This window comes from Callorhinus ursinus, unplaced genomic scaffold, assembly GCF_003265705.2.
Source record: "Callorhinus ursinus isolate GAN/ISIS: 27379988/994484 unplaced genomic scaffold, GSC_fseal_2.0 scaffold39, whole genome shotgun sequence".
Lineage (NCBI taxonomy): Eukaryota > Metazoa > Chordata > Mammalia > Carnivora > Otariidae > Callorhinus > Callorhinus ursinus.
In genome coordinates this window covers 1,032,014-1,056,952 of record NW_027397101.1, presented here as the reverse complement: position 1 = coordinate 1,056,952, position 24,939 = coordinate 1,032,014, and the positions used below count along the sequence as shown (strand labels likewise).

General features: G+C 44.4%; 1 protein-coding gene across 3 annotated transcripts in view; it reads left to right on the top strand.

The window, feature by feature from the left end:
• The first annotated feature begins 735 nt into the window (after positions 1-735).
• Positions 736-24,939, top strand: part of FRMD3 (FERM domain containing 3) — a 319,301-nt gene continuing 295,097 nt past the window's right edge. For 2 of the 3 annotated variants that reach the window (XM_073880661.1, XM_025851700.2), the window contains exon 1: positions 736-1,056. In XM_073880661.1, coding sequence (XP_073736762.1) covers positions 910-1,056 — 147 coding nt within the window. In that variant the 5' untranslated portion in view covers positions 736-909. Of the gene's footprint in view, positions 1,057-1,781; positions 1,799-24,939 lie in introns of those variants that run through there. The other variant, XM_073880662.1, reaches the window with a different exon arrangement.

Sequence of the window (24,939 nt, the reverse complement as noted above, 5' to 3'; positions counted from 1 at the left end):
GCTCGAACTCACAAGTGAAGTCAAGTGTAATATGCTCTACTGACTGAAGCTGCCAGGCACCCCGTTTTTTTTTTTTTTTAAGGAGATGGACTATCAGTTAATATTAAATAAAGGCTTTAAAAAATACCCATGAGTACTAGAGATTGTTACTATTAGCCCTATTCCTGGGGTAGCCATACCAGGCCCTCATGTCACTTTCGGGGGGAGGGGGGTTCGTCCTTGGTCCAATATTCCTCTCCCGCGGTGGGATCCTCCCTGCGGGTGCAGGTCGGGCTCGCCCTCCACCCCCCACCCTCAGCCAGGTCCCTGGGGCCGAGTAGAGCAGGGCGCTGTCGGGCGCGTGGGGGAGCCGGGGCAGGGACGAGCGTGACCAGGAGCCGGAGCGATCGCAGCCAGAGAGGGAGGAGGCGGCCGGGCCCAGCCTGACGCAGCGGCGGCGGCGGTGAAGCAGGCCACGGCCAGGGCACCCCGGCCGCCAGGGCACCCCGGCCACCAGCGCCAGCCGTCCCTCCGCCTCCTCCTGCCGCGGCTCCCCGCGCGTGGGAGTGAGTGCGTCGCGCGCCCGCCCAGGGTCACGGGCCCGGGGCACCCTCTGCACGCTAGCCCGGGCGGAGGGAGGTGCAGGAGCGCGCGCGACGGGCGGAGGCGGGGAAAGGAGCCGGCGAGGCGGAGGCGAGGCGGAGGCGAGGGAAGGGAGGGGAGGGGAGAGGAGGGGAGGGGAGGGGAGGGACCCGCCCGCCGCGCCCCGGCCGCTCGGCATGTGTGGCCGCAGGCGCCCGTCGCCGCCGCTGTCCCGGGGCTGAGCCGCACCCGGGTGTCCGGGACAGTGCGTGCACGAGTGTGTCGGTCCGCGCGGGCCAGCGCCACGCCTGCCCCGAGCCTCCCGCTCGCTCCCCCGGGCCGCGGTGCATGTTCGCCTCTTGCCACTGTGTGCGGAGAGGCAGGAGGACCATGAAAATGATCCACTTTCGGAGCTCCAGCATCAAATCGCTCAGCCAGGAGATGAAATGCACCATCCGGCTGCTGGACGACTCGGAGATCTCCTGCCACATCCAGGTGCGGGCTGCCCCGGGCGAGGGCGCGGGGGGCCTCTGCGGGTGGGCGTGAGCGGGCAGGGGCGAGAGAACCCATGCCGGGGGCCTGCTAAAAAGCCGGATTTCTCTTTCCCCGCCCTGTGAGGCTGGGAGCCCTACCCAGGGATGGGGCGCGTTATCAGCGCCGGGGCCCCTTCCCAGGCTTGCAAGCTGCGCGCACGTCTCGTTGCGCCTAGGCTGGGGGCGCGGGGCAGCTGCCTCCTGGGAGAGGCTAACCCCTCGATCTCCTCCCCCGCCAGGAAGTGGGAGCTCTGAGAGCCGAGAGGGACGCCCGCATGTAGCCCATTCTTCCTTGCTCCCTTCCTCCACGTGTAGAAGGCATGCACCAGTTCGGGTTCACTCATTCCTCTCTTGGCGCCCGGGCTCCGAAGGTGCCCTCAGCCCCAGAGACCCGCTTTCCCTCCCTGCCGCCCTCCTACCGATGGCCTTTATTCCGCGTAGGGCGGCGGGGAAGTTTCTCAGGAGTGAGAGAGGCTGGGCAGACCTGGGCTCCAGCCTTGAGGGATGGGGCGCGCGCTGCGCGGAACTGGAGCTACCCCAAAAGGAATCATGAAGTCGGTGTGTTTCAGAGAAAGGAAAAGGGCTGTGAGGCCGGCAGGGAGGGAGCCTTGCAGGACCTGGGTTCCGGGAAGAAGCGCCCCTTGGAATATTGGTGGACATTGCTCTTGCTCAAGTTGGAGAAAACAAGAGTTCTTTGGGCGAAGGTAGCTTTCCTGGCAGCCTCATCCTCGGGTAGTAAGTGCTTTTGAGCTTGCAGGAGATGTAGCGTGAGCCAGCAAGGGTGTGTGTGTTTGTGTGTGTGTGTGGTGCGCGCGCGCGCGTGCACTTTCAGTGCGCGTTTATGTAGGCAGATGTGTGCCCTCTCCTTTGACCCATTAGGTGCGCACACTCTGGAAAGATTGTGTCAGGGCTCAGCACGATTAGCTTCTGACTTTTAAATCTATTGCTTATTTATCTCTGGGATTTCCTCTTCTCGCCTACCTGAGTCTTGAGGCTCCAAGACTGAGCTGTTTTTTAAATACAGAGCACACCATCCAGTTCCGTTGAGAGATGGATGGGGGCAGCGTCTCTCAGCGGCAGGAATAGTTCTCTGGGCTGTGTTAACCCCAAATGAATGAATGAATGAATGAGTGAATGAAAGGTCTTTCCCGTTTGTTTGTCGGTGCAAGTTTGTGACACAGAGATAATGGCAACTAATTCGTAAGCAGACCCTTGGACAAGTTTCAAGGCAGGAATGTGGTGCCCCATGATCTCCCAGGAGAGTAGGCTCCCAGTGAATTTTCTGGAGGATCTTGAAATTTCATTCTGAGTGGAGCAGTGCTGCTAAACTTAATAATAAAGGGATTAGCAGGTTAGGCAGTTTTTCCTCCTGCCACAGGGTTGCACAGAACCCTTTGGCGTGTACTGTCTGGTGATCCAGAGATAATTGTTTGTGCACTTTGCCTTAGGTCCTAAAGTGGATGTACAGATCCTTTAACCCATATTGAATATGTAAATAATGGAGGGACCAGCAGCAGAGAGTTAGGGATGTTGAATTCTCCTCTGCTCTGTCAGTCCTCTGTGTGCCCGGTTCTGTCCCACTTAAGAGTTGACACCATTGGAGTTGACACCACTGGGTTTTATCCTTTTCGGGACTTAGTCTTCCTTAGAATAGATAAGTAGTCCCCAAAGGGCATGTATTTGTTGTCTGGTGTCCTGGGAAACAATAAATTGTAGCCAGTCTAATAATAGTTTGGCAAGTTAGTGTTTGTACAGCCCAACTGATGCCAAAGAGCTTAACATGCTACATACCAAAATGTTGATTTTTGGAATTGTTTGAAACTCAGATGTTTCATTTTGTGGCACATCTTTTTCTGCTCCTTCTGCCCCCAAATGGTGATGAATATTTAACCAATAAGGATGAATCAAAAGATCCTATATTGATAATTTTGGACCTTACCTTCTTAAGACTTTTTCAAACCCAGGAAGTGAAATTGTACTTCTGGGTACAGGGTAACCAGGATACAAACAACCTTCCATTTGTTTAATGCTAGAACAAAATGGTATTTTGGAAAAAAGAACCTTTTGGAGTCACCAGTCCATGCCCTGGGGGACCACCTGTTCTTCCTTCCTTGCTTGCCTTTTCCCTCTGTTCCAGGCTATCACAAAGCTAAAGAAGTGTATGGACTGTCATACAGTATCACACACATCCTCCCTCCATAACCTGCACAGAATGTGACTTATGGAATCCCCCCCCCAAGACAACAGCTTTTAATTATTCTGTTTCAAGTTATATAATTGACAGAGAAAACTTTCAAAGAAACAATCTAGTGGCCCAGTCTCAGCCGCCTGGTATCCATTTTCAGAGAGGATGCCGAGAGTCACTTGATATGTCTCTTTCCACAGAGTTTAGGATGTTGTCCCATCAGGTCATTAGAGTGTGAATGCTTAAGTCTGAGGAAGAGGAATTCCACATGAACAAGGAGCAAAAGGAGAGCGTAGGGCACCTGATGGAGGGCTGGGGAATGGAAAGAGTGGCTGAATACTCCCTACTGGGCTTTTCCAACTGAGCTAACCCTTGAAGTCTGGATAGTGTAGAAGGACATGGGTTAATTCTAACCTCTTTTATTCAGTCGTGCTGCTTCAAGTAGAGTGGAGTCCTAGCTGTGTTCCCCATTCTGTCCACTTTTTTCAGATGCTGGCATGGTTATTCACAGCTCCTTCAAATGGACTTGTCATTTTCAATACTGACTTTTATTGAGTAAAATGTAGACTTTTCACATTATACATTCTTTAGCAAAGCCTCGTAAACATGGTTGATATTACTGGAACTGGCTGGGAATTTTGATTTGTGTTTGAACAGAAATCTTAGCCTACTGCTTAATACATATTCGGCATTCAATACATATGTGTAAATGTAGATTGAATAATTTTCCTTTGTAGACTGTTAAATCCATAGGGTAGGAACATTTTGTGGTGTTCATTAAGGATTCCCCAATACCTAGAGTAGTACCTGGCTTGTAATTGTCTTTGACAAACACTTGCTGGTCAGATGAGTGCCCAGTATCTAATCTAGCTCATTACTTATCATCATGAGAGTAGCATGATGACATCAGATTGGGAATCAGGAGATGCATGGTTTAATTATGTTACCAACGAGTTTTGTGACATTGAGTGAGTCACTTGACATTGGAGTCAATGTTTCTTTTCCTCTTTTGTTAAATAAGGGAGTTGGGTTAGATGACTAGTTCCAATTTAATAAATCTGGTTTAATTACTACGTAGACCAGTTGCATTTGAGTGAAACACTGTTGTTAACAGAGTGGTTGGATACACATTATCTCATGATTTTCCTATCTCCATTTTATTGATGTTATTGTATTATGGAATGTCACCTCTGTTTTATAGATGTGGAAAATAAGGATTAGAGAGATTAAGCAATTTGGGTCACCTGGCAAGTAAGTAGATTAGAACCCAGGTCGTTGGACTAAAAATTCAGAGCTCTTTCTTCCCTGTAGCTGCCTTTGAGACTTGAGAGTTAGGATGCTTTTGGCTGCAAGTAAGACAGTAGCCAATTTAAAATGGATTAAATAATAAGTACACTAACTGTCTTACCTAATGAGTAGTCCAGAGGTAGGGCAGCTACAGGGTTGCCTGGTGGTTCTGCATGGACCCACGTGCTTTCCATCTTCCCATGCTGTTATCCTCAGCATATCAGCTATGTTGCTTAGAGTGGCAGTAGTCGTGGATGTGAGTCAGGCGCTACATATCCACCATATAAGAGGTGATACCTCTGCATGCATTTCTTTTTATCACAGAGGAAAATCTTTCCTAGAGGCTCCTGTCAGTCTTCCTATCAGACCTCGTTGGGCGGGATTGGATCATATACCCGTGCCCTACCTGCAAAAGAGTCCAGGAATGTGTGCTTCTGGTATCTACGCTCTTCACTCTCTAGAGTAGGAGGTGGGCTTTGGCGTTATGGAAGCAGTGGAGAAGTGTGTGTGTGTGTGTGTGTGTGTGTGTCCATCTGTGATGGAAGGTAGGGACAGCTGTTGGCTAAGCCAGCAGTAGTGTCTTTCAGAATAAGTCAAAATGAGTTATGATTATTGGTACAATAAAATTGTCAGGAAAGTTTAATAAGATGTTATCTGAGCCCTGGCTTATTATAGACAATCTTTGTGTGATCAAATTCCAGAACAAGAAACATTGTCGTCGGATTGTCCTTTGTTGTTTGTGTTGTTAATATCACTTCAGTCCTTACTGAACTGGTGGGTTCTGGGTAGCTCTGAGTCATCTCATGTACACCAGGCACCGCTGCTAGAGCTCTACTCTTGTTGAAGAAACTATATGGCCAAGAGGTTGAGAGCATGTGTTCTGGAGCGCTACTTGCTTGAGTTTGAACTCTGGCTCGGCCACTGACTAGCCAGGTGACTTTGGGCAAGTCATTTTACCAATTTGGGTCTCAGTTTGCTCATCTGTAAAGTGGGGATAATAATGGCCCAGACCTCATGGGCTTGTTGTAATGCTTGGTACCTGGCCCACAGTAAGAGCTGAAACAATATTGACTGTTATCTTTCTATTATGTGAAGGTGTATTTGAGGTAATTCTAAGTAGCTGGGAGGCTTAGGCTTAGAATCTAATGTCTTGAAATCTAAATTCCATCATTTTATGATGGTGCAAGACCGTAAGCAAGTCACTGCGCCCCCTGTTGTTCATCTGTAATTCCTCAGTTGCCAACCTCCACTGGGTTGTTGAGATGATGTATATGAAAGCTTGTTGTAAATGTCAAAACATCACTCAAATGTAGAACACCATTTTAATAGCTGGAGAAAAAAAGAGAGTAGTTTACTGCTCTTTCAGTTTCTTATCTGTTGGAACAGGAACTGGATGATCACATGTGAACATTCATATGTGCTGAATATCAGGCCCCATGATGATCCTGGTGGTGCAATCCAAGCAAGGTCCAGTTCACACCTCTTCTGATAATAAGGACAATCCAACACTTTTCTTTATCAAACTCATCTAGAATGCCATTCAGAGTCCACTGAAAATCAGACAAGGAGTAGCAGAGAGAGACACTTTGTTAAATACCACGGCCCAGCTCTGACATTTTTAAGCCTAGATTATATGGGCCAGCTCTTTGTATAAAGTATATTGTGGAAAAAAAAAGTAGTGTTATTTCAATGGTCTGCTAAGATCTTATCTCTTAATGTCCTCAAAGCAAAGGCAAAGTGTATCGACTGCGGAGAGAATGTAATACTCTTGGTTCCACATCATTTGGACAGTCTATCTGCTGGATGCTTGTAACTACATCTAACAAACTCCAATTCAGACTGGCTCGAACATTAAGGACATTTACTGGCTCCTATATCCTGAAGTCTTGAGTTAAGGGCTTCATTCAAGGACTATCTGTAAGGCTTTGTCCTCAGACTGGCAGTGAAATGGTTATGGTAGTTTCAATTGTCATGTTTTCATGGGACACCCTCCAGAGGCAGAGAGAAACTACCTCTAACTCAGCATTCCCAGCAAAAGTCCTGCAGCCATTCTGATCAGACCTAAGTCACATGCCCGCCCCTGAACCAGTGACTGGTCAGTGGGAGGGAATGCACCTTTTAGCTTAAAGTGAGCAGAACCTGACCCTGGGGCTCAGCATGGAATCAGCTTCCCGCCAGGTGGTGGTCAGCATGGGGGAAGGGTCAATGCCTAAAAATCAGGGATCTCTTGAGAGGGAGGGTGGGGAATACGGAGGGGAAATGGCTGGTAGGAAGATAATCCACAATACCCACACTAGATGTTTTGTCTGCGTCAGTGGTTCTCAAATTGTGTTCTGGGGACCCCTGGATGTCCCTGAGATCAGCATGGATCAGTACTTTTTCTCTTTTTATTGCTGAATACTATTTCATTGTGTGGATAGATCACATTTTATCAGTTCATCAGTTGGTGAAAATTTGGGTTGTTTTCACTTTTTGGCTGTTACGAATGACGTTGCAGTGAACATTCCTATACAAATTTCTGTGTGGACACAGATTTCGTTTGGGTGTCTAGCTGGGAGTGAAATTACTGGATCTGGGTTTAACCTTGGAAGACCGCCGAACTGTCTTCCAGAGTGGCTGCCCCATTATACATCCCTATCAGCAGTGTGGAAGGGTTTCAATTTCTGCACATCCTTGCCAACACTTGTTATTATTTGTCTGATTATAACCATCTCAGTGAGTGTGAAGTGGTATCTTATTGTGATTTTGCTTTGCATTTCCTTGGTGCCTAGTGATGTTGAGCATCTTTTCTTGTGCCAGTGGGCCATATGTGTATCTTTTTTGGAGAACTGTCTATTTGGATCTTTTGCCCTGTTTTAAATTGGATTATCTTTTTGTTATTGAATTATAAGAGTTCTTTATATATTCTGGATACTTATACAATACATGACCTGTAAATATTTTCCTATTCTGTGAGCTTTTTACTTTCTTGATGGTGTCAGAAGTTTTAAAATTTTGATAAAATTCAACTTCTTTTCTCTTTTGTTGGTTGTGTTTTTGATGTCATAGCTCGGAAACTATTGCATAATCCAAGGTCATGAAGACTTATGCCTGTTTTCTTTTAACATTAACATTTGTTTTACATTTAGGTCTTTGATTCATTATTGTATTAATACATCATTTGTATACCACAAAATTTATTATTTTAAGGTGTACATTTCAGTGGATTTTAGTATATTCAAAAGGTTGTACAATGATGACTACTCTCTATTTCCAGGAGACTGTCATCATCCCCCTAATAAGCCTGTACCCATTAACAGCCCAAGGGTGTTTGGTTCCAGTTCCACTGTATGGAGAGGGGGATCCCCCCATGCATCTGACAATCCTCTGACACTGCCTGTGTCTACAATTCAACTCCATTTTGACACTGTCTACCTGGAGATAGCATCACATCCCACAGGCTCAGTCCCACAAGAGTGGGCCCACTTGAGAGGCCAGTCACGAGGCCAGGTTGTCACATCTAGGCTTCTGACTGACTGACTGTAGGTCAGAGGTTCCTACGACCTCCTCCTTGAGTTTGATTAATTTGCTGTAGTGGCTCCCAGAACTCAGAGAAAACTTCTACTTACTAGATCACCAGCTTATTATAAAAGGATGTAACTCAGGGAACAGCCAGATGGAAGAGCTGCATAGGGCAAAGTGGGGCAAAAGGGGATGCAGCTTCCATGCTCTCTCCAGGAGTACCGATCCCCCGGCACCTCTGTGTGTTCACCAGAGCTCTCAACCCAGAAGCCCTCCAAATCCTGTCCTTTCTGGTTTTTATGGAGGCTTCATGACACAGGCGCAATTGATTAAATCATTGGCCATTGGTGGTTGAACTCAATTTCCAGCTCCTCTCCCCTCCCTGGAGGTTGGGGCGATGGGCCTGAAAGTTCCAACCCTCTAATCACATGGTGGGTTCTCCTGGCAACCAGCCGCAATCCGCAGGGGATTTCCCGAAAGTCACGTCATTAACGTAACAAAAGACATTTATTGCTCACCTCACTTAAGAAATTGCAAGGGTTTTATGAGCTCTGTGCCAGAAATGAGGACAAAGACAAAATATATATTTCTTATTATAATTCATAGCAGCACACAGCTACTCCTCATCTTGGATCCATTTGGAGTTAACTTTTGTATAGGATGTAAAGTAGGGGGTCCAACTTTATTCTTTTGCACGTGAATATTCAGCTGTCCCAGCACCATTGTTTGAAACGATGATTTTCTTCCCCGTGGAATTGTCTTGTCATCCTTTTTGAGATGTTTGCTTTTCCACTCTTGTTCTTTCACAAGTGTGTGGTGGAGTCTTCCAGAGGCTGTATGATATGTGACGTAGAAGCGCATTAAATGCAGAAGCAGATGTGAGAATCTACCTGTCTTCTGTTGAACCAGACATTAAAGATATTTGCAAAAATGTAAAACAGTGCTACTTCTCTCATTCAATCAGTTATTAGTTTGCAAATACAGGTTATTTTTAATAAAATATGCAAATTTTGTTAATGTGCAGTGGGTTTGTTATCTTTACATTGATTCGAATCAAAAAATGGAATATTCAAAAGAATTCTCAGGAAATTGATATAGCCAACCCAGATAAAAATTCTATAGATCTCCCAGAGTGTAAGGGAGTTTTGAGGCCAATAAGCTTAAGAATTGTAGGTTTAGGTGACTCTCAATTTACTGAATGTCTTGAAATATAAAAAAAGATAAAAGAACCAAATAAAACAAAATAGAACTCCCAATGTGTCTTGGGCCTCCAAGAGATGCCTGACAAGTTACAGGTATTTGAAATGTTATCAACTAAATAAAAAACACCCAGTGTGTACATGGAAAATGTGTATATATATATTTGGCATTCTTGGTAGTAACCATGTACGTGTGTGTGTGTGTGTGTGTGTGTGTGTGTGTGTGTGTGTGTATGGTGGCGGGGGCTGGCTCCACTGTAGTAAGCATTTCCCGGTTGTCTTTGCTCTTCAGCTGGATCTTCATCTTTCACCTCTAACAATTAGATAAAGTCATGTCTTGAGACCCCTCTTTTGATTGTGGAAAATGTACAGTAACCATGCATTAAGAGTTTAAAATGTAAACTATCTGAATGCAGTCTGTTAGTCACTTGCATTCTTAAGTTGTTACTTCTTTTTCTAAGTAGGCATTTTGGGGAAACTTAAAGATTGCAGGAATGGAAATATCAGAATGTGTCCCGCAGAGAATCTAATATGAGATTCACGTGCGTGAATGATAGGCATTTGGTACATAGCCCCATTTCCTCTTAGTTCCCACTTGGTGTGATAAAGGGTTCAAGTTGCTTCTCTGAAGTAGCAGAGAGCCAGACGTGGAGTCTAGAGACGGGGAAAAGTGGGATTATGGTCGGGAATCATTAGGGCAGGTTTTGCAACTGAGAGTTGAACTTAATTCAGACTCAAAGGAGTTGGTGTTCAGCTGTTCAGCTCTTGGGAGGGATGTGTAGCTGCTTCTCAGTCTCTGATGTTCATGTGGATCTCCTGTGCTCTTGTTAAAACACGAATTCTGATCTAGGAGGTCTTGAGGTGGGCCCTGGAATTCAGCATTCTAACAGGATTCCGGACGCTGCTGCTGTTGTTGGAATAGTAAGGTGTTGGGGGAATTTTACTGTCTCATAACAAAATTCTTAATTTCCTTGAGTGTGGGGACTTTTGGGCCCTTATCTCCCTAGATAACCCTTCACCCAGCACATTTCCCTCAGTAGGTGGTCAATGAATGTTTGAGTAAGTGAATGAATGAATAAATAAAGGAATCCATGCAGGTGTGTGTATCATGGAAGACTGAAATACTGACTAGACACTGATACCGGGGCTGACATGATTCCTTTTGATTCCCAGCTGCAGCCAAATCACGAGATTGTTTTTCAAGCAGGATTTCCTTTGATGGCCAATCTGATGAAGTATGGAACATCTGAGAGCACGTGGGGGCCGAGGGTTAACAAGAGACTTCGTGTCCCTCTGGGCCACACTTCCCACTCTTGCTTTCCTGTATCCTGGGCTCTTGCGGAAGAACTCTGGCAACTTCTTGGCACAAACAAATCATTGTGTATAAGCCAGTAGTGCCTGGAAGCTCCCAGAGGCATAGGGGACCCAGCTGTCCTCACTTGCAGAAGGAACCCCAGCGGACAGTGACCCTGGAGGACAGTGGGAAATGTGTTCGAGGTGTAACGTAAGCTCTGGAGCTGTTTGTCTTGCTGACTTTCCCTGAAGATTCAGGAGGGACAGGAGAGGATAACTTTAGGAAAAAAAAAAAAAGGAAGTTTATTCTAAGAGGAAAGAACAATTGTATAGACCAAGCAGTTATTTTTTTCCAAAAGTGAATTAGGGAAGTTTTTTGAAATAACATCAATCTTATTCGGTAAGAATTTTAAAAAATATCTTCTATATGCCAAGGACAGAGCTGGGAATTAGATATAAAAGGAAAAAATAATCAGCCATCAGGAAGCTTCCCGTCATTTGGGAGAAGAGAGGCAAGATAGTGGTACAAGGACAAAATGACAGCAGTAGGGACAGGTTTGGAGATGTTGAGGACCGGGAGGAGGCGTCTGTGTCAGACTGGGGCTTCAATAAGTATTTCTGGTGTCAGTGAACTTGGCTAATAATTAAAGGACAAGTGGAAATCAGTTCTTTAAAGGAGGAGAAAAAGGCATTTAGGCATTTCAAGTAAGGTGAGCCTTTGCTTGATATAAAACCCTGAGCATGAAACAGCATGATCAGATACAGAAATGAAGGAAGGGAGGATCTGGGATTGAGTCCCAAGAGGTTGGCTTCCGTAACAAACGTAATGGCCATGCCCGCCCTCCCCGCCCCCCCCGCCCCCCCACCTCTTCCCTGCCCCAGGAGAGACAGAACCGGCCACAAAATTTTGGGGGCCCAGTGCAAAGTGAAAATATGGAACCCTTTGTTCAAAAATTAAGAATTTCAAGAATGTAGCAGTAGACTTTTAAACCAAGTGCGGGGCCCTTCTAAGCATGGGCCATTCACCCACGAAGCTGGCCCTGAGAAGATCGAATAAAGGAGAAGCAGGTTGAGGGAGGAGATGATGTATTTCATTTTGGGCTCTTAACTTTGAGGAGCCTGTAAGGTGTCTGAGTGGAGGATTCCCAAGTCAGCAGAGAGGTCTGGCATGGAGATACTGAGAAGGGGATCCTTAGTGTTCCTGCAAAGAAGCCATGTGGGTGTGTGAATGAAACCATCAGGATGGGTCTTTTTTGTCTGCCTTTCTGCCTGTAGATCAAACCAATGGGTTCTGAGCTCTGGAATTCTTCCCAAGAGTATTTGATCACTTTTCCTTGGTAAGGCAACTTTGGCCAGAGTAGGAGCTTCTCCATTTTCTTCTACAAATAGGCCAGACAAATCAGAGTTACCAGTGGAAAAACATTTTTCTGCACTTCATCCTCATTTCCTTGCTTGGCCTATCAAATGAAAAAAGTCTTCTCTCAGCAGGAAAGTTCTAAGTTATAAAGCACAGGATTTACGCTCTAGGGAAGTCACCCTTTGAGACAGTGTCATAAACATTAAATAGATAATACATTTTAAAATCTTATCAACTTGGTACAAAATTAAACATGTCGTATGAGGAGCAGCTTTGCAAGTTATGCTGTAATAATTTAACTTTTATTCAATATTAATTTATATCTTGGATAGCTCCTATAGCAAATTTTGTTTTCTACTTAGTTCCCAGGGGATTATTGTGAATTTTAATTAAAGTGAATTCAAGTTCTGTAAAATTACTCCAAGAAATAATCTAATATGAGTAATGTAATGATCTGGATCTTAGGTGTACAATAGGGTTTTTGTCTGAATATATATCTCTGTATCATGCTAAGTTTTGAAGTATGATAATTCTGTAGCAGGGGAAAGCAATTAGCATGTTAACAGATTAGGGTTTGGCTTACTGTCGCTCCCCTTAGAGGTGTAATTTGTTGCTTTAAGACATGAGGGCTTGCTGGTAAACAATGGTCTGGAAAGGATTGACTGAACCAGGGTCTTGACACACAAACTGAAAATTCAAACATCGTATCATTTATGTGGATTGGTAATAAAAATAAGGGCGCCTGGGTGCCTCAGTTGGTTAAGCGACTGCCTTCGGCACAGGTCATGATCCTGGAGTCCCGGGATCGAGTCCCGCATTGGACTCCCTGCTCGGCAGGGAGCCTGCTTCTCCCTCCGACCCTCCCCCCTCTCATACTCTCTCTCTCTCATTCTCTCTCTCAAATAAATAAATAAAATCTTTAAAAAAAATAAGCAGTCTTCAACTATCAGTAACTAATTAGACTTATTAATAGAAGAAAGGACAAAAAACCTAATTAATAAATTGGCTAGTGATTCCTCCTTGACATTACCAGCTGATGTTATTTTTTTGGGCTGGTCTGTGTACATATTGTTGCTCATTGTTCTGAAAATAACGCTCATCCTTGTGATCTGAGCTGTATCTGTATGTAGGTGTTGCCTGCCGTGGTGTGATGGTGTTGGGTATTTATTGTTCTTTGTTTAGTAGCATCCTTTCCCTTCCCTCAGATGCCTCTTGATATCCTTGAGTGGTATGTTAATAATGTGCATTAGCTAGTTGATTAAATTGAGATCCAGAGAGGTGATGTGATTTGCCTAAGGTCACATACTTAGCAAAATTAGGATAAGGTCTGGTGCCTTGAATTTTAAGTTTGCCCCTACTCTACTAAATACTATTATTTTGTTTTTGAATCTTCTTTGTTAGTCTAAATGATGTGATTCTTTGACACTGGAAACTTTGTTTTCTTTTTTTTTTAAAGATTTTATTTATTTGAGAGAGAGAGAGCATGGGAGTGAGGGGAGGGGCAGAGGGAGAGGGAGAGAATCTCAAGCGGACTCCGCCTGAGCACAGAGCCCACCATGGGACTCGATCTCACGACCCTGAGATCATGACCTGAGCCCAAAGCAAGAGTCCACTGCTCAACTGACGGAGCCACCCAGGTGCCCCTCACTGGCAACTTTTCTAATAGCCAAGGGAAAAAACCATACACCGACCACATTTCTGGGTGAAGAAAGCATATTGACATTTTAGAACTGTCATCCAAGGACACAATTTTAGTTTTTCTCCACTTTCTTTTAGTCAACGTGTGGTTCAGTGTATATCCACGTGAAAATTGTGATCAACTTATCGTGTATTTATGAATATATTGCCATGTAACCATGGCAATGGTTGTAAAAGATACCTTCCCTTTCTCTTCACATGTTTGGCTTGGTATAGATATTGCTTGTAGTTTGAAATTTCAAATTAACTCCTAAAAATTGAAAGGAAAAAAGAAACGTGGAATGATGATGTCAATAGAGTTTTCTTTCTGTCCTTTATGGTAATTTACCTTGTAGTTTTATTTTTTTAAAGCTTTTTATTTATTTGACAAAGAGAGACACACGGGAGAGGGAACACAAGCAGGGGAGCGGGAGAGGGAGAAGCAGGCTTTCCCGTTGAGCAGGGAGCCCGATGCGGGGCTCGATGCAGGACTCGATGCGGGGCTCGATCCCAGGACCCTGGGATCACGACCTGAGCCGAAGGCAGACGCTTAACGACTGAGCCACCCAGGCGCCCCTCCCTTGTAGTTTTGACATTGATTTTGGAAGTTGAGATTTTAGCAATCTCAGACGGTATTTAGAGGACTTCTGGAAAAATATGAAAACAAAGTGTTTATTAGTTAGGCACGAGCACACGCTTGTCAGGCTCTCTTTGTTTTGAAAGCTGAGGCAGAATAAAAGCTCTAGAGTCAGGGGTGGAAAAAACACTCCGTACCACCTGGAGCCCTGTCAAGGATAACTTCACCTCTTGTGTTCCCAAACCTCAAGGGAGATGTACTTCTGCCAAGGGGCATCATGGCACAGGGGATGGAAGGGGCACCTTGAATAGTACTTTTGTCTCCAGGTTTGGAGACATCGTTTCTCCCCCAGGTGTAGGTGGCACCTTCTTGGTTCAGTGCTGATTAAAAGGAAAAAAAGGGAGGAAAAGTTGTACGGTGATTCAAGGGCAGCCGTGAAGTCTGAGTTTGCAGCGCCAGCAGCAGTGCGGTAATTTGAGAATAGCAAATTAGAAGAACAAAGCAGATTTTAATCATATGCCACAGAGAGGAAGGTGGTTTAGGTTTATCTCCAAATTGTACCTCCATTAGAGAAAGGGAGGCTTTTAATGCTATTATCCAATATTTATTGTTAAAGATTTCTTTCTTCTTTCTCCCCAGTCTTTAGTACACTCACTGGGTGGGGAATGTCAGCCTTTGTATCGAGCGGTTGTTAAATACAAAACTTTTTTTTTTTTTTTTTGGTGTTACAGGAAATAGAATGAGAGAGGGAGAGACAAGGAGAGACAGGGAAAGACAGAGAGAGAGAGGGAGAGAGGGGGAGAGAGAGAAGTTGTGGGAGAGATATTGATTTTGAGATTCAAGGTCTTTATCCTTTAGAAGACTTTGGTCTGAAGGTAAAATTGAATATTGAGAAAGCATCTCCTCCCATCTTTCCATCGTTCCATCCATCTATCCATCTTTCCATCCATCCATCCATCCATCCATCCATTCATCCGTCCGTCCATCCATCCATGTATGCATGCATCCATTCATTCATCTATCAACCTATCTGCCTATTCTTCCATCCACCCATCTATCCAGCCAACACATATTTATTGAACATCTCTGTTAAGGACTGGTCTGAGTGTTAGAGATACAGAGATAAATAAAAATATGGTCCTTTGCAGTCTAGTGGAGAAGATGCACACATAAACAGATACAAGTTGGTCCTGCTATGATAGAAGGACACCAGGATATTGTTGGAGCATGTAGACAAGCCAGTAGTAGAGCTCAAGTGCAGCTTGGGGGAGGGTGTATCCTTCTTTAATCTCTGGTTGCTCTCCTCCAAAGTCACTACTCCTCAAAAGGATGTTCTTTGAAAGGGTTCACTGAAATTTTCTTACATTTACTTGTGAATAAGAACATCTTTAAGAACTTTGTTCTTCTTGCAAGTATCTCACAGCCAAAATTGTACCTTGCTATAAAATGTGATTTCAAGAGAAGTCACAAACTCCCTTCGTTGCTTCTTACCAGATTTTCACCTGCCAAGTGTCTCCTATACAGAAATTTTAGAGTAGCCACTAGGGCTCCTCATCTAGCCTGAGAAGGACAGGGAAGGCTTTCTGGAGATGATGTCTCAAATGAGTTTTAAGGAAGAGGTAGGCATTGTCTGGCCAGTAAACTGGGGAAGTGTGTTCAGAAGGGGTACAGCTAGGGCATTCTAGCAGAAAACTGAGCATAGGCAAAGGCATGGTGTTTGTGGGAAGCTAACAGAAATGCATTAGGATTTTATATATCCACAGAGAGGTCTGTTCTATGCAGTGGAAAGCTGGCAATCACCTGCTCAGACTGTGTAGACAATGGAGTGGAGAGTTGGAGTCGAGAAAACAATATGGCTCCTGCTTACTGGGGAATGATTGAGATAACCCCATTGAGGCGTGGTTTGCATGGGCCAGAATGACCTGGAGAATTGTTTTGCAGTTTAGCGTCACTTCTAGAGCTAGAGGTAAGGCGCATTGGGTGTTTTATCTCAGGCTTTGAATGCCTCACTGCTTCCTGAAAAGCACCACCCTGAGGAACACTGAAGTTTTCGAGTTCTTAGTGAAGGTTTTAAACTTTTATATGTCACTGGGGGTGGTGATGGTTCCATGACCTTCAGTGAGCCCGGTGATGAAGCAAGTCTTTCTTAATTAGAGATCAGGAAACTGACAGACCTTTCCAAGGCAACTCACCCCATCAACTTGTTAGGGTAGTCCTGAGCCCAGCCAGGGAGGGCCTGATGGGAATGGTTGTGGGGGCTCCAGGAAGTGAGTGTTGAACAGAAATGAAATGATTTGAAAAAGGCCTCCGTACGCCCTTTAGACAAGGACTGTCCAGTAGAGCTTTTGTGATGCTGAAACTGTTTTATAAATATGCCGTCCAACTTGGTAGCCACTAGCCTATTGTGGCTGCTGAGCTTGTAAAATGTGACATATGTGCCTGAGGATCTGAACTCCAATGTTATTTCATTTTAATTCATTAAAAATCTAAATCTAAATGGCTGCATGTGCTGTGGTTATCATATTGGACAGCACAGCTTTAGCATCTTCGAGGCGGTTAACTTTGGAAGGAGAGAGGAATTGAGAGTCCAGCACCCGTAAACCTTGCTTGTCTCTATATACTTCTGTACCATTTGAACTTTTGGTAGGCATGTGTTTTTTAGCTTCGTAATTTTAGAAGCATAAGACATTTTGAGGAAGATCTGTGTGCCTTTATTCTTCCAGAGGACTTAGAAAATTGGAAAGGAGTTTCAATTTTTAGTCCGAGGCCTGTACCCTTCTCAGGAGCCCTGGAAGCCCAGAGACGAGAAGGCACTCACTTACCCTGGTGAGTGACTGAAAGGGCTGGGGCCCAGGGATCCAGACATTCATTTTCATCATTCTTTCGACTTTGTGATAAGGCCTGGTTCGTGTGAGCTTGGTCAATCTTGCTGTATCTAGAAATAAGTGACATACAATGACTTAAGTTCAAATTCCACTGTTCATTGCTGATATATAAGAAAGAGTGACTTTTGTATATGAACCTTGCTTTTTTGTCGATGCTTTCAGATTTTCTATGTAGACAGTCATGTCATCTGCGAACAAAGACAGCTTAATTACTTCCTCCCCTTTTCTTTTGTTGCCTTTTTGCTTTAGCAAGGACTTCTGGTACCATGCTGAAAAGGAGTTGCAACAGGGGACATCCTTGCCTTGTTCCTGATCTTAGTGGGAAAGCTTTGAGTTTTTCACCATTGGGTATGATGTTAGCTGAAGGGTTTTTTGTGGATTTTTTTTTCATCAAGTTGAGAAAATTCCCCTCTATTCCTAGTTTACTGAATGTTTTTATTGTGAATGGTATTGGATATTGTCAAATGCTTTTGCTGAATTTATTGATAGGATTATGTGATTTTTCTTTTTTAGTTTGTTGTGATGGATTACATTAATTGATTTTTGAATATTGAACCTGCCTTGTGTGCCTGGGATGAGTCCCACTTGGTTGTGTAATTCTTTTTGTACATTGTTGGATCATGCAGTGATTTAGATAAAGGAAATTAACTCCTAAGACTTCTAATTATTGATAAATAAACAGCACCTCTCAAATCAGCAGTTTTCCCTCCATCATTTATTTTGGGGATAATATATTTTATCTTTAATAATTATTACAGAACACATAATAAAAGTACAAATCATATAAAGATTACCCAATGAAAAATAAATCCTTTTATATCTGACCTCAGAGGTACTCCTCAGAGGTCACCCCTTTCCACAGATTTTTTGGTGTATCTTTCCAGAATTTTCTTTTTCCTTTTAGAAAACAATATTGACCACGTTTTATTAGGGAGTAATGATGAACCTCATTGGGGTGTAGTTTGTATGGGCACATGACCTGGAGAATTGTTTTATAGGGTTATCTTGACTATACTTCTAGAACTAGGGGTAAGACGTGTTGGATTGTTTTTTGCCTCAGGCTCTGAATGCTTCCCGAAAGTTGGAGCCCACTTTATGTTTCTCTAAGCTCCTTTATTCTGTTTGGCGGTCTTGTGTGTATGCGCTGGATGGTAGACAGTCACATCCGGGGTTGGAGTGTCCTCACCTCTTCTTCCATGCTGTCATTTTAGTTCCCTCCTTTGCCGTGTGACTGGAATAAATGCTCTTCCCCCTTGTCTGCGTGCCTCCCTGCCCTGCAGACTTAGGATGTCTTCAAAGAGGACCTTTCCTCCCAAGGGTCCTGTTTAAAATTCTGCTCCCTCAGTGATGTGTGAAGAATAGTCAGAGACGTTGAAAGACATCTGACGTGTGACATTCCTTCCAGACAACAGGGACTTACTTAGATCCCAGAGGACCCCGGAGCCTGAGGGGCAAGAAGAAAGGAGGCCTGGCCTCTGGGAGGAGGAGAGCAGAAAGGGAAGAGATTTGCTCAGGTAGCGTGTGAATGTGACTTGCCGTGAGGCCATTGTTGCATCTATGACCCGGGTAGACCCTGTGCTCATTTTTGCTGGAGGGCTTAGAAAGATTTCCCAATGGATCCATTGATCAGCCAGGAAATATTTAATAACGCAACAAAATTTTCATGCCTTATTGCACACACTAGCTAAGCCTTCTCTCTAAAGTGCCACCCCAAATCACGTTGTTCCTGATCACATTCGTTGTAGCACCTATGGCTGATTATTAACTTGTTCATTGCTTTGGGAGCCTGTGTGATGTCTGTCTGCCCCACTATACTGGCAGATCTGTGACTGATTATTAACTTGTTCATTGCTTTGGGAGCCTGTGTGATGTCTGTCTGCCCCACTATACTGGCAGATCTGTGAGGGGATGGATGCTGCTGTATCCCAGTGTCGAGGACATGCCTACCGCCTGGGACGTTGTAGGTGCTTAGGACAAATATTGGTTAGCTAAAAGAATAAATAAGTGAATACTCTCTACCAAATCATAAGGACAGTGATCACTGCCGTTTGTCGAGCACTGGCTGTGGGCCAAGCCTCTTGTAGAGCTCCTTTTATCTCATTTAATCCCTATTTAAAGGTTAGGAAGATGAGCCACAGAGATACATCCCGTCCCTAATCAACAGTGCAAGTGGTGGGCTGAGATTTGAACCCTGTTCAAGATCCCCAAGTTCAGTAAATTACGGTGTAATCCCCAGAGATGTCAACCTTGGGCAGTAACTTCAGGAAGGGGAACCTGCCCAAAGGAGGAGGTTTCTGCCTTCCAGATCAGTGCCGGGTGCTCGGTAGCAGACCAGGCACCTGCTCTTCAGGAATTTAGACGGAGACTCCTCCACAGCCCGCCAACATGGTGCTGTGGAGTGGGTTTATCCTTGATTCCGGGTAGATATTCTGAGCAGTCGTGAATTATTTAGGTGCTGAGGCAGAAACACTTCCTGGCATTGAATCTTAACGAAAACTGTGCATGAAATTAAAGTAAAGAGGTTCAGCAGTTAGTTATTTTTCTGTTAATGAACAAGGGGAGAGAAAGCAACCCATCAGCAATCAGCCATATGGTTCACCTTTTTCTTAGTCTTTCCTGGCTCTCCAAAGGGCCCTACAGGGCTTGTGAGTCTTTTTATTTTTGTTACGTCATATTTTGCAAAATACCTGAGAGCCATTTTCACCATTCTGGGTGGCCAGGGATGGCTCAGTTCCACCCATTTTTCTACCAGGAGAGCTTCAAGCGAGAGCAATCAGAGGCCTAACGAGCACCCTTGTCACGGTAGACTCCTTCTGGGGCTGGGCCGCCTCCAGGCCTCACTAGCTTTCCTGCCTCTTCAGCTGTTATGCTATTTGGGGATCACTTGAGCCTCTTGTTATAAATCTATACGGTGCATTATATTTTGTAAAATGCTTCATATTCACTTTACTGGTCCTTTTCTAATTAAGTCTCTAAGTAGGGAAGGAAGAGAACTCAGAAGAATCCAGGCCCAACACCCCTGCTTATCCTAGAAAGTTAGTCCCAGTGAGGGCAACCTTCTTATGAGGGACCAAGTGCATCTTCTTTTTTTTTAAGATTTTATTTATTTATTTGACAGAGAGAGACACAGCGAGAGAGGGAACACAAGCAGGGGGAGTGGGAGAGGGAGAAGCAGGCCTCCTGCGGAGCAGAGAGCCCGATGCAGGGCTCGATCCCAGGACCCTGGGATCATGACCTGAGCCGAAGGCAGACGCTTAACGACTGAGCCACCCAGGCGCCCCCCAAGTGCATCTTCTTAATGAGGGTTGGTGCTATTCAGCGTCTCTCACATCTATTTTTTTTTTAAACAGCTTTATTGGGATATAATACACATACCATACAATTCACCCATTTATTTATTTGTTTATTTTTAAAAAGATTTTATTTATTTATTAAAGAGAAAGAGCACGAGTATGCACGAGTAGGGGGAGGGGCAGAGGGAGCAGGAGAAGCGGAAGCAGACTCCCAGCTGAGTGTGGAGCCTGATCAGGGCTTGATCCCAGGACCCTGAGATCATGATCTGACCTGAAGTCAGACTCTCAACCGACGGGGCCACCCAGGGGCCCTACAACTCAGCCGTTTAAAGTGATTACACACTTTATATGTAACTCTGTGATGGCGTATATAACAGAGTTGTGCAACCATCACCACAGTCAAACTTAGAACATTTCATCACCCCCAAAAGAAACCCCAGACCTCTTCATGGTCACTCCCTCAACCTCTGCATTTCTCCCAGCCCTAAGCAACTGCTGATCGACTCTCTGTCTCTACCCCACAATGTGTGACTGGCATCTTTCAATTAGCTCAATGTTTTCCAGTTTCTTCCTGTTGCACTGTGTATCCATACTCCATTTCTTTCTGTTGCCAAGTTGTAGTCCATTGTATGGATATACCATAGTTTGTTTACCCATTCGTTGGTGGATGGACCATTTGGGTCATTTCCGTATTTTGGCTGTTCTGGATAATGTTGCTAGGAACATTGTGTACAAGTTTTTTTGTGGACATTTGTTTTCATTTACCTCGGAGCAGAATTGCTGGCTCATGTGGTGACTCTGTGTTTACCTTTTTGAGGGACTGGCAGATAGTTAACCACAGTGGCTGTGCCATTTTACATTGCCCCCCGCTCCGCCACCCCCGGCAGTGTATGAGGGTTCCAGTGACTCCACATGCTCACCAGTAACACTTGTTACTCCAGACTTTTTTTTTTTTTTTTTTACTTTTTGACTTTTTAATCATTATTGTCCTAGTGGGTGTGAGGTGGTGAAGTGGATTTGCAGTCTGGCTTGGGTTTGCTTTTCCCTGATGGCGTCAACCAGCATCTGGACAATACATTTTTCCTAGGCTGCTAGACATTCTGTTGGGGGTTAACACTTGAACAGGTGAGGCTAGCTTGGCTGTTTCTGGAGCCCATTTCTCCTCAAGCAGCCTCATGTTCATGGGACATCCCTCACCCTTGAGCCTCTCCACCTGGAGAGCTGTCAGGCAGTGGTCTGTGACTGAGCCCCTCAGCCCCCGCCTTCCCTTGGTGAGCCACCTTCAGAGCTGGCCTTCTGCTTTTTGGCCATTTTTCACATCACACCGTCCACAAGACAATTGAAGATTTAAAGCAAGTTGCTTTTTAAAGTCAGTTACAGAAGTTGTCCTGTCATAACTGCGACTGAAGTTATGAAAGTTTCTAAGGTCGCAGTGTTTTGATGAAGACCCTGTACCTCAAGCCCACAGCACAGAAGAAGGGGTGTGTTTTCTAAGAAATGAATAGGTTAGCAGAGCCAAATCCTTAAGGTAAGTTTTATTTTTTTTTAATGTAATTAAAAAAAAATTAAGTTCTTTATTTTGAGATGTAGGTTCATACACAGTTGTAAAAAGTATTACCGAGAGATCCCATCCTTGGAACTGTTTAACTGTGGGAGGAAATGATTTACTGAGGGATTGGAAAATAAGTCTGGAAGAGTGCCAAGAATTCAAACTATTTCTGCTGCCATCATTTCCTACTTTTCCCAGGATGAGGGCCATATGACCCAACCTTCAAATGAGCTGCTCCTGACGAGGGGCTATTTATTGACAGAGGCTATTCTGCTTTGCAATTTTGGCTTAAAGTAGACAAACCTACTACCACTATCCCTCCCTTCTTCTCATCCCCGTTCTTAAGTGTCGGTCGCTAATGTTGAATCTTTTTGGACTTGGCTGGTACCGCTGCCCCTTATCCGTTGAATTTTTAAAGGAAATTAAGGCTGCCAAAGATCTCATTTTAACTTAGACCCACCAACACAGGGGGAAATAAAAATCCTCTAAATGAGGCAAAGAGTATTGATGAGCTAAAGATGGTAAAATTGGTCGGTGTAATACCTGGCATATCACTTGAGTGTGATGTTCTCATTAATTCCATGCATATTTATAAAGTTATAACTCTGTGTTAGGCACTGCTTGAGGTGCTAGGGATACAACTAGAGAACCAAACACATGGAAATCCCTGCCCTCATGGAGCTTATATTCTGCAGAATATAATTATTATATGTAATATATTCTCTGGAACAATATCATGCTGCACATTATAACCTTAGGACTTAATTATCTTATAAGTGGAAGTTTATACCTTTTGACCCCCTTCACTCATTTCTCCCACCCCCGGCCCCCTACCTCTAATAACCATCAATCTATTCTCTTTGTGTATGAGGTTTTTTTTTTAGATTCCATATATAAGTGAGATCATACAGTATTTGTCATTTTCTGTCTGACTTATTTCACTTAGTATAATACCTTCAAGGTCCATTCATGTTGTTACAAATGGCAGGATTTCCCTCTTTCTCATGGCTGAATTACATTCCATTTTGTGTGTGTGTGTATGTGTGTGTGTGCCATACCTTCTTTATTCATTTACCTGTCAATGGACACTTAGGTTGTTTTCATGTCATGGCTGTTGTGAATAATGCTGTAATAGCATGGGTTACAAGTATCTTTTTGAGGTAGAGGGTGATATGATAGGCCCTATGGATATCTGTGGGGAGAACATGCCACGCAGAAGCAGCAGCCAGTGCAAAGGCCCTGAGGTAGTAGGTTTGTGGCTGACTTGAGAGAACAGTAAGAGTTGACTGAACAAGTAGAAGAGTAGATGACGTGGAAGAGGCGGTAGGACCAATCCTATGGGGGTTTGTAGACCAATGTAAACTTAATACATGTTGATTAAGAATATTCAGAAGATTAATCAGTGAACTGGTTTTTTTTAACAATGGAAACATGACATGCATACCGAAAAGTATGCAAAATTGTAAGTGGACAGCGTGACACACTTTTATAAAGTGAACACTCTCAGATGATAGCACCAGATCCAGAAACACAGCATGGCTGGCATCTCAGAAGCCCTCCTTGTGCCTCCTCTCAGGCACTGCTCCCAGAGGGTGCCCACCATCGGTTAGTCATGCTCATTGTTGAATTTCATATAATTTTCCATAAAAAGCATTGTGCGGTATGCACTCTGCTGTCTTCTTGCATCTAGTTCCTCCCTTATGCTTAGCATTATGTTTTTGAGATTCATCCTTGTTGCTGCTTATAGTTAGAATTCCTTAATTGTCATTGACATATGGGAGTTAGTTGTATGAATATATTATTTAGTTACTTTAAAAAAAGATTTTATGTATTTATTTATTTTAGAGAGAGAGGGAGAGTGAGTAGGGAAGGGCAGAGGGAGAAGGAGAGAGAGAATCTGAGGCCGACTCCATGCTCAGCTGGACCCCACGACCCTGATCATGACCTTAGCCAAAATCAAGAGTCAGGTGCTTAAACGACTGAGCCACCCAGGTGCCCCAAGTTACTTTTTCTACTGTTGATAGATATTTAGGTTGTTTCCAGTTTAGGCCATTACAACCTGCTTTGTTAGCTTTAACTTTTTAAAAAAAATTTTAAATAAATAATAAACTCCTAAGTGTCACAGAGCCAGCCAAATAGTTAGGTGATTTTGGAGTGTTTGGAAAATAGTTGCAAATGTTTGAGAATGAGACAGGCCTGACCATTCCCAGACTTGTCCAGGGCTGAGGTTGTTGGCTTCCCGTGGCAGCACAAGAGGTCAGAGCCGGCCAGCAATGCAGCTGTCCACTGCCCATTTGTGCAGTGCACGTACATCATGAGTTGGTGTGGTTTGCTCAAGCCATCGTTGGGACACTCTACCTTTCCCTTTGACTTTCCTCTAGCAGATGTTTGTCTTTGTGTTCCAGAGCGAGGCTCCTGTGTGGTGGGTCCTCTTCCACAGCCATGATCCGTGGGGTCATGGAGACCCTGAGTTCTTTAAACCTGTAAACCCACAATGCAGGAAAGCTATATATTTTTTTAGACCACACACTTCCTACATCCAAGGAAGGAAAGTAAGGACATAGACAGCTCAAGGTGGGATCTGCCCAGAGAAGGGAAGATGTTTGTGAGTGTTCTTCGTGAGGTGCCCAAGCACTACCACTAACGGATCCCTTTTTGATGATTTTGAAGCTGACCTTTATGAAAACTTGGTTCTTGTGCTGAAAATGCAGACCAGGTGTACTCTGCAGCTGTAGAGTCATGAGGTAGAAATCTGATCACTTTTTTAGGAGGAGGTTGGTGGCTCTCCCATTTCTCCCTGCCCTTTTGGACCACCTGTCCTGTCCCCCTCTGCTCAGCCAGGATGTGCCCCCCCAACCATCTGCAAGGCACCCTCTCAGTAAACAACATGGACCCAGCTGCCCATCTGGTGGCCTCAGCACTTGACTTGTCTTGGAACACACCCGAACACAAATGGGGCTTACACAGCCTCTGTGTCCTTCTTAAGCGTTTCTTGATTCAACTGGAGGGAACATTCCTCCTTGTGGACTCATTCTAAACTGA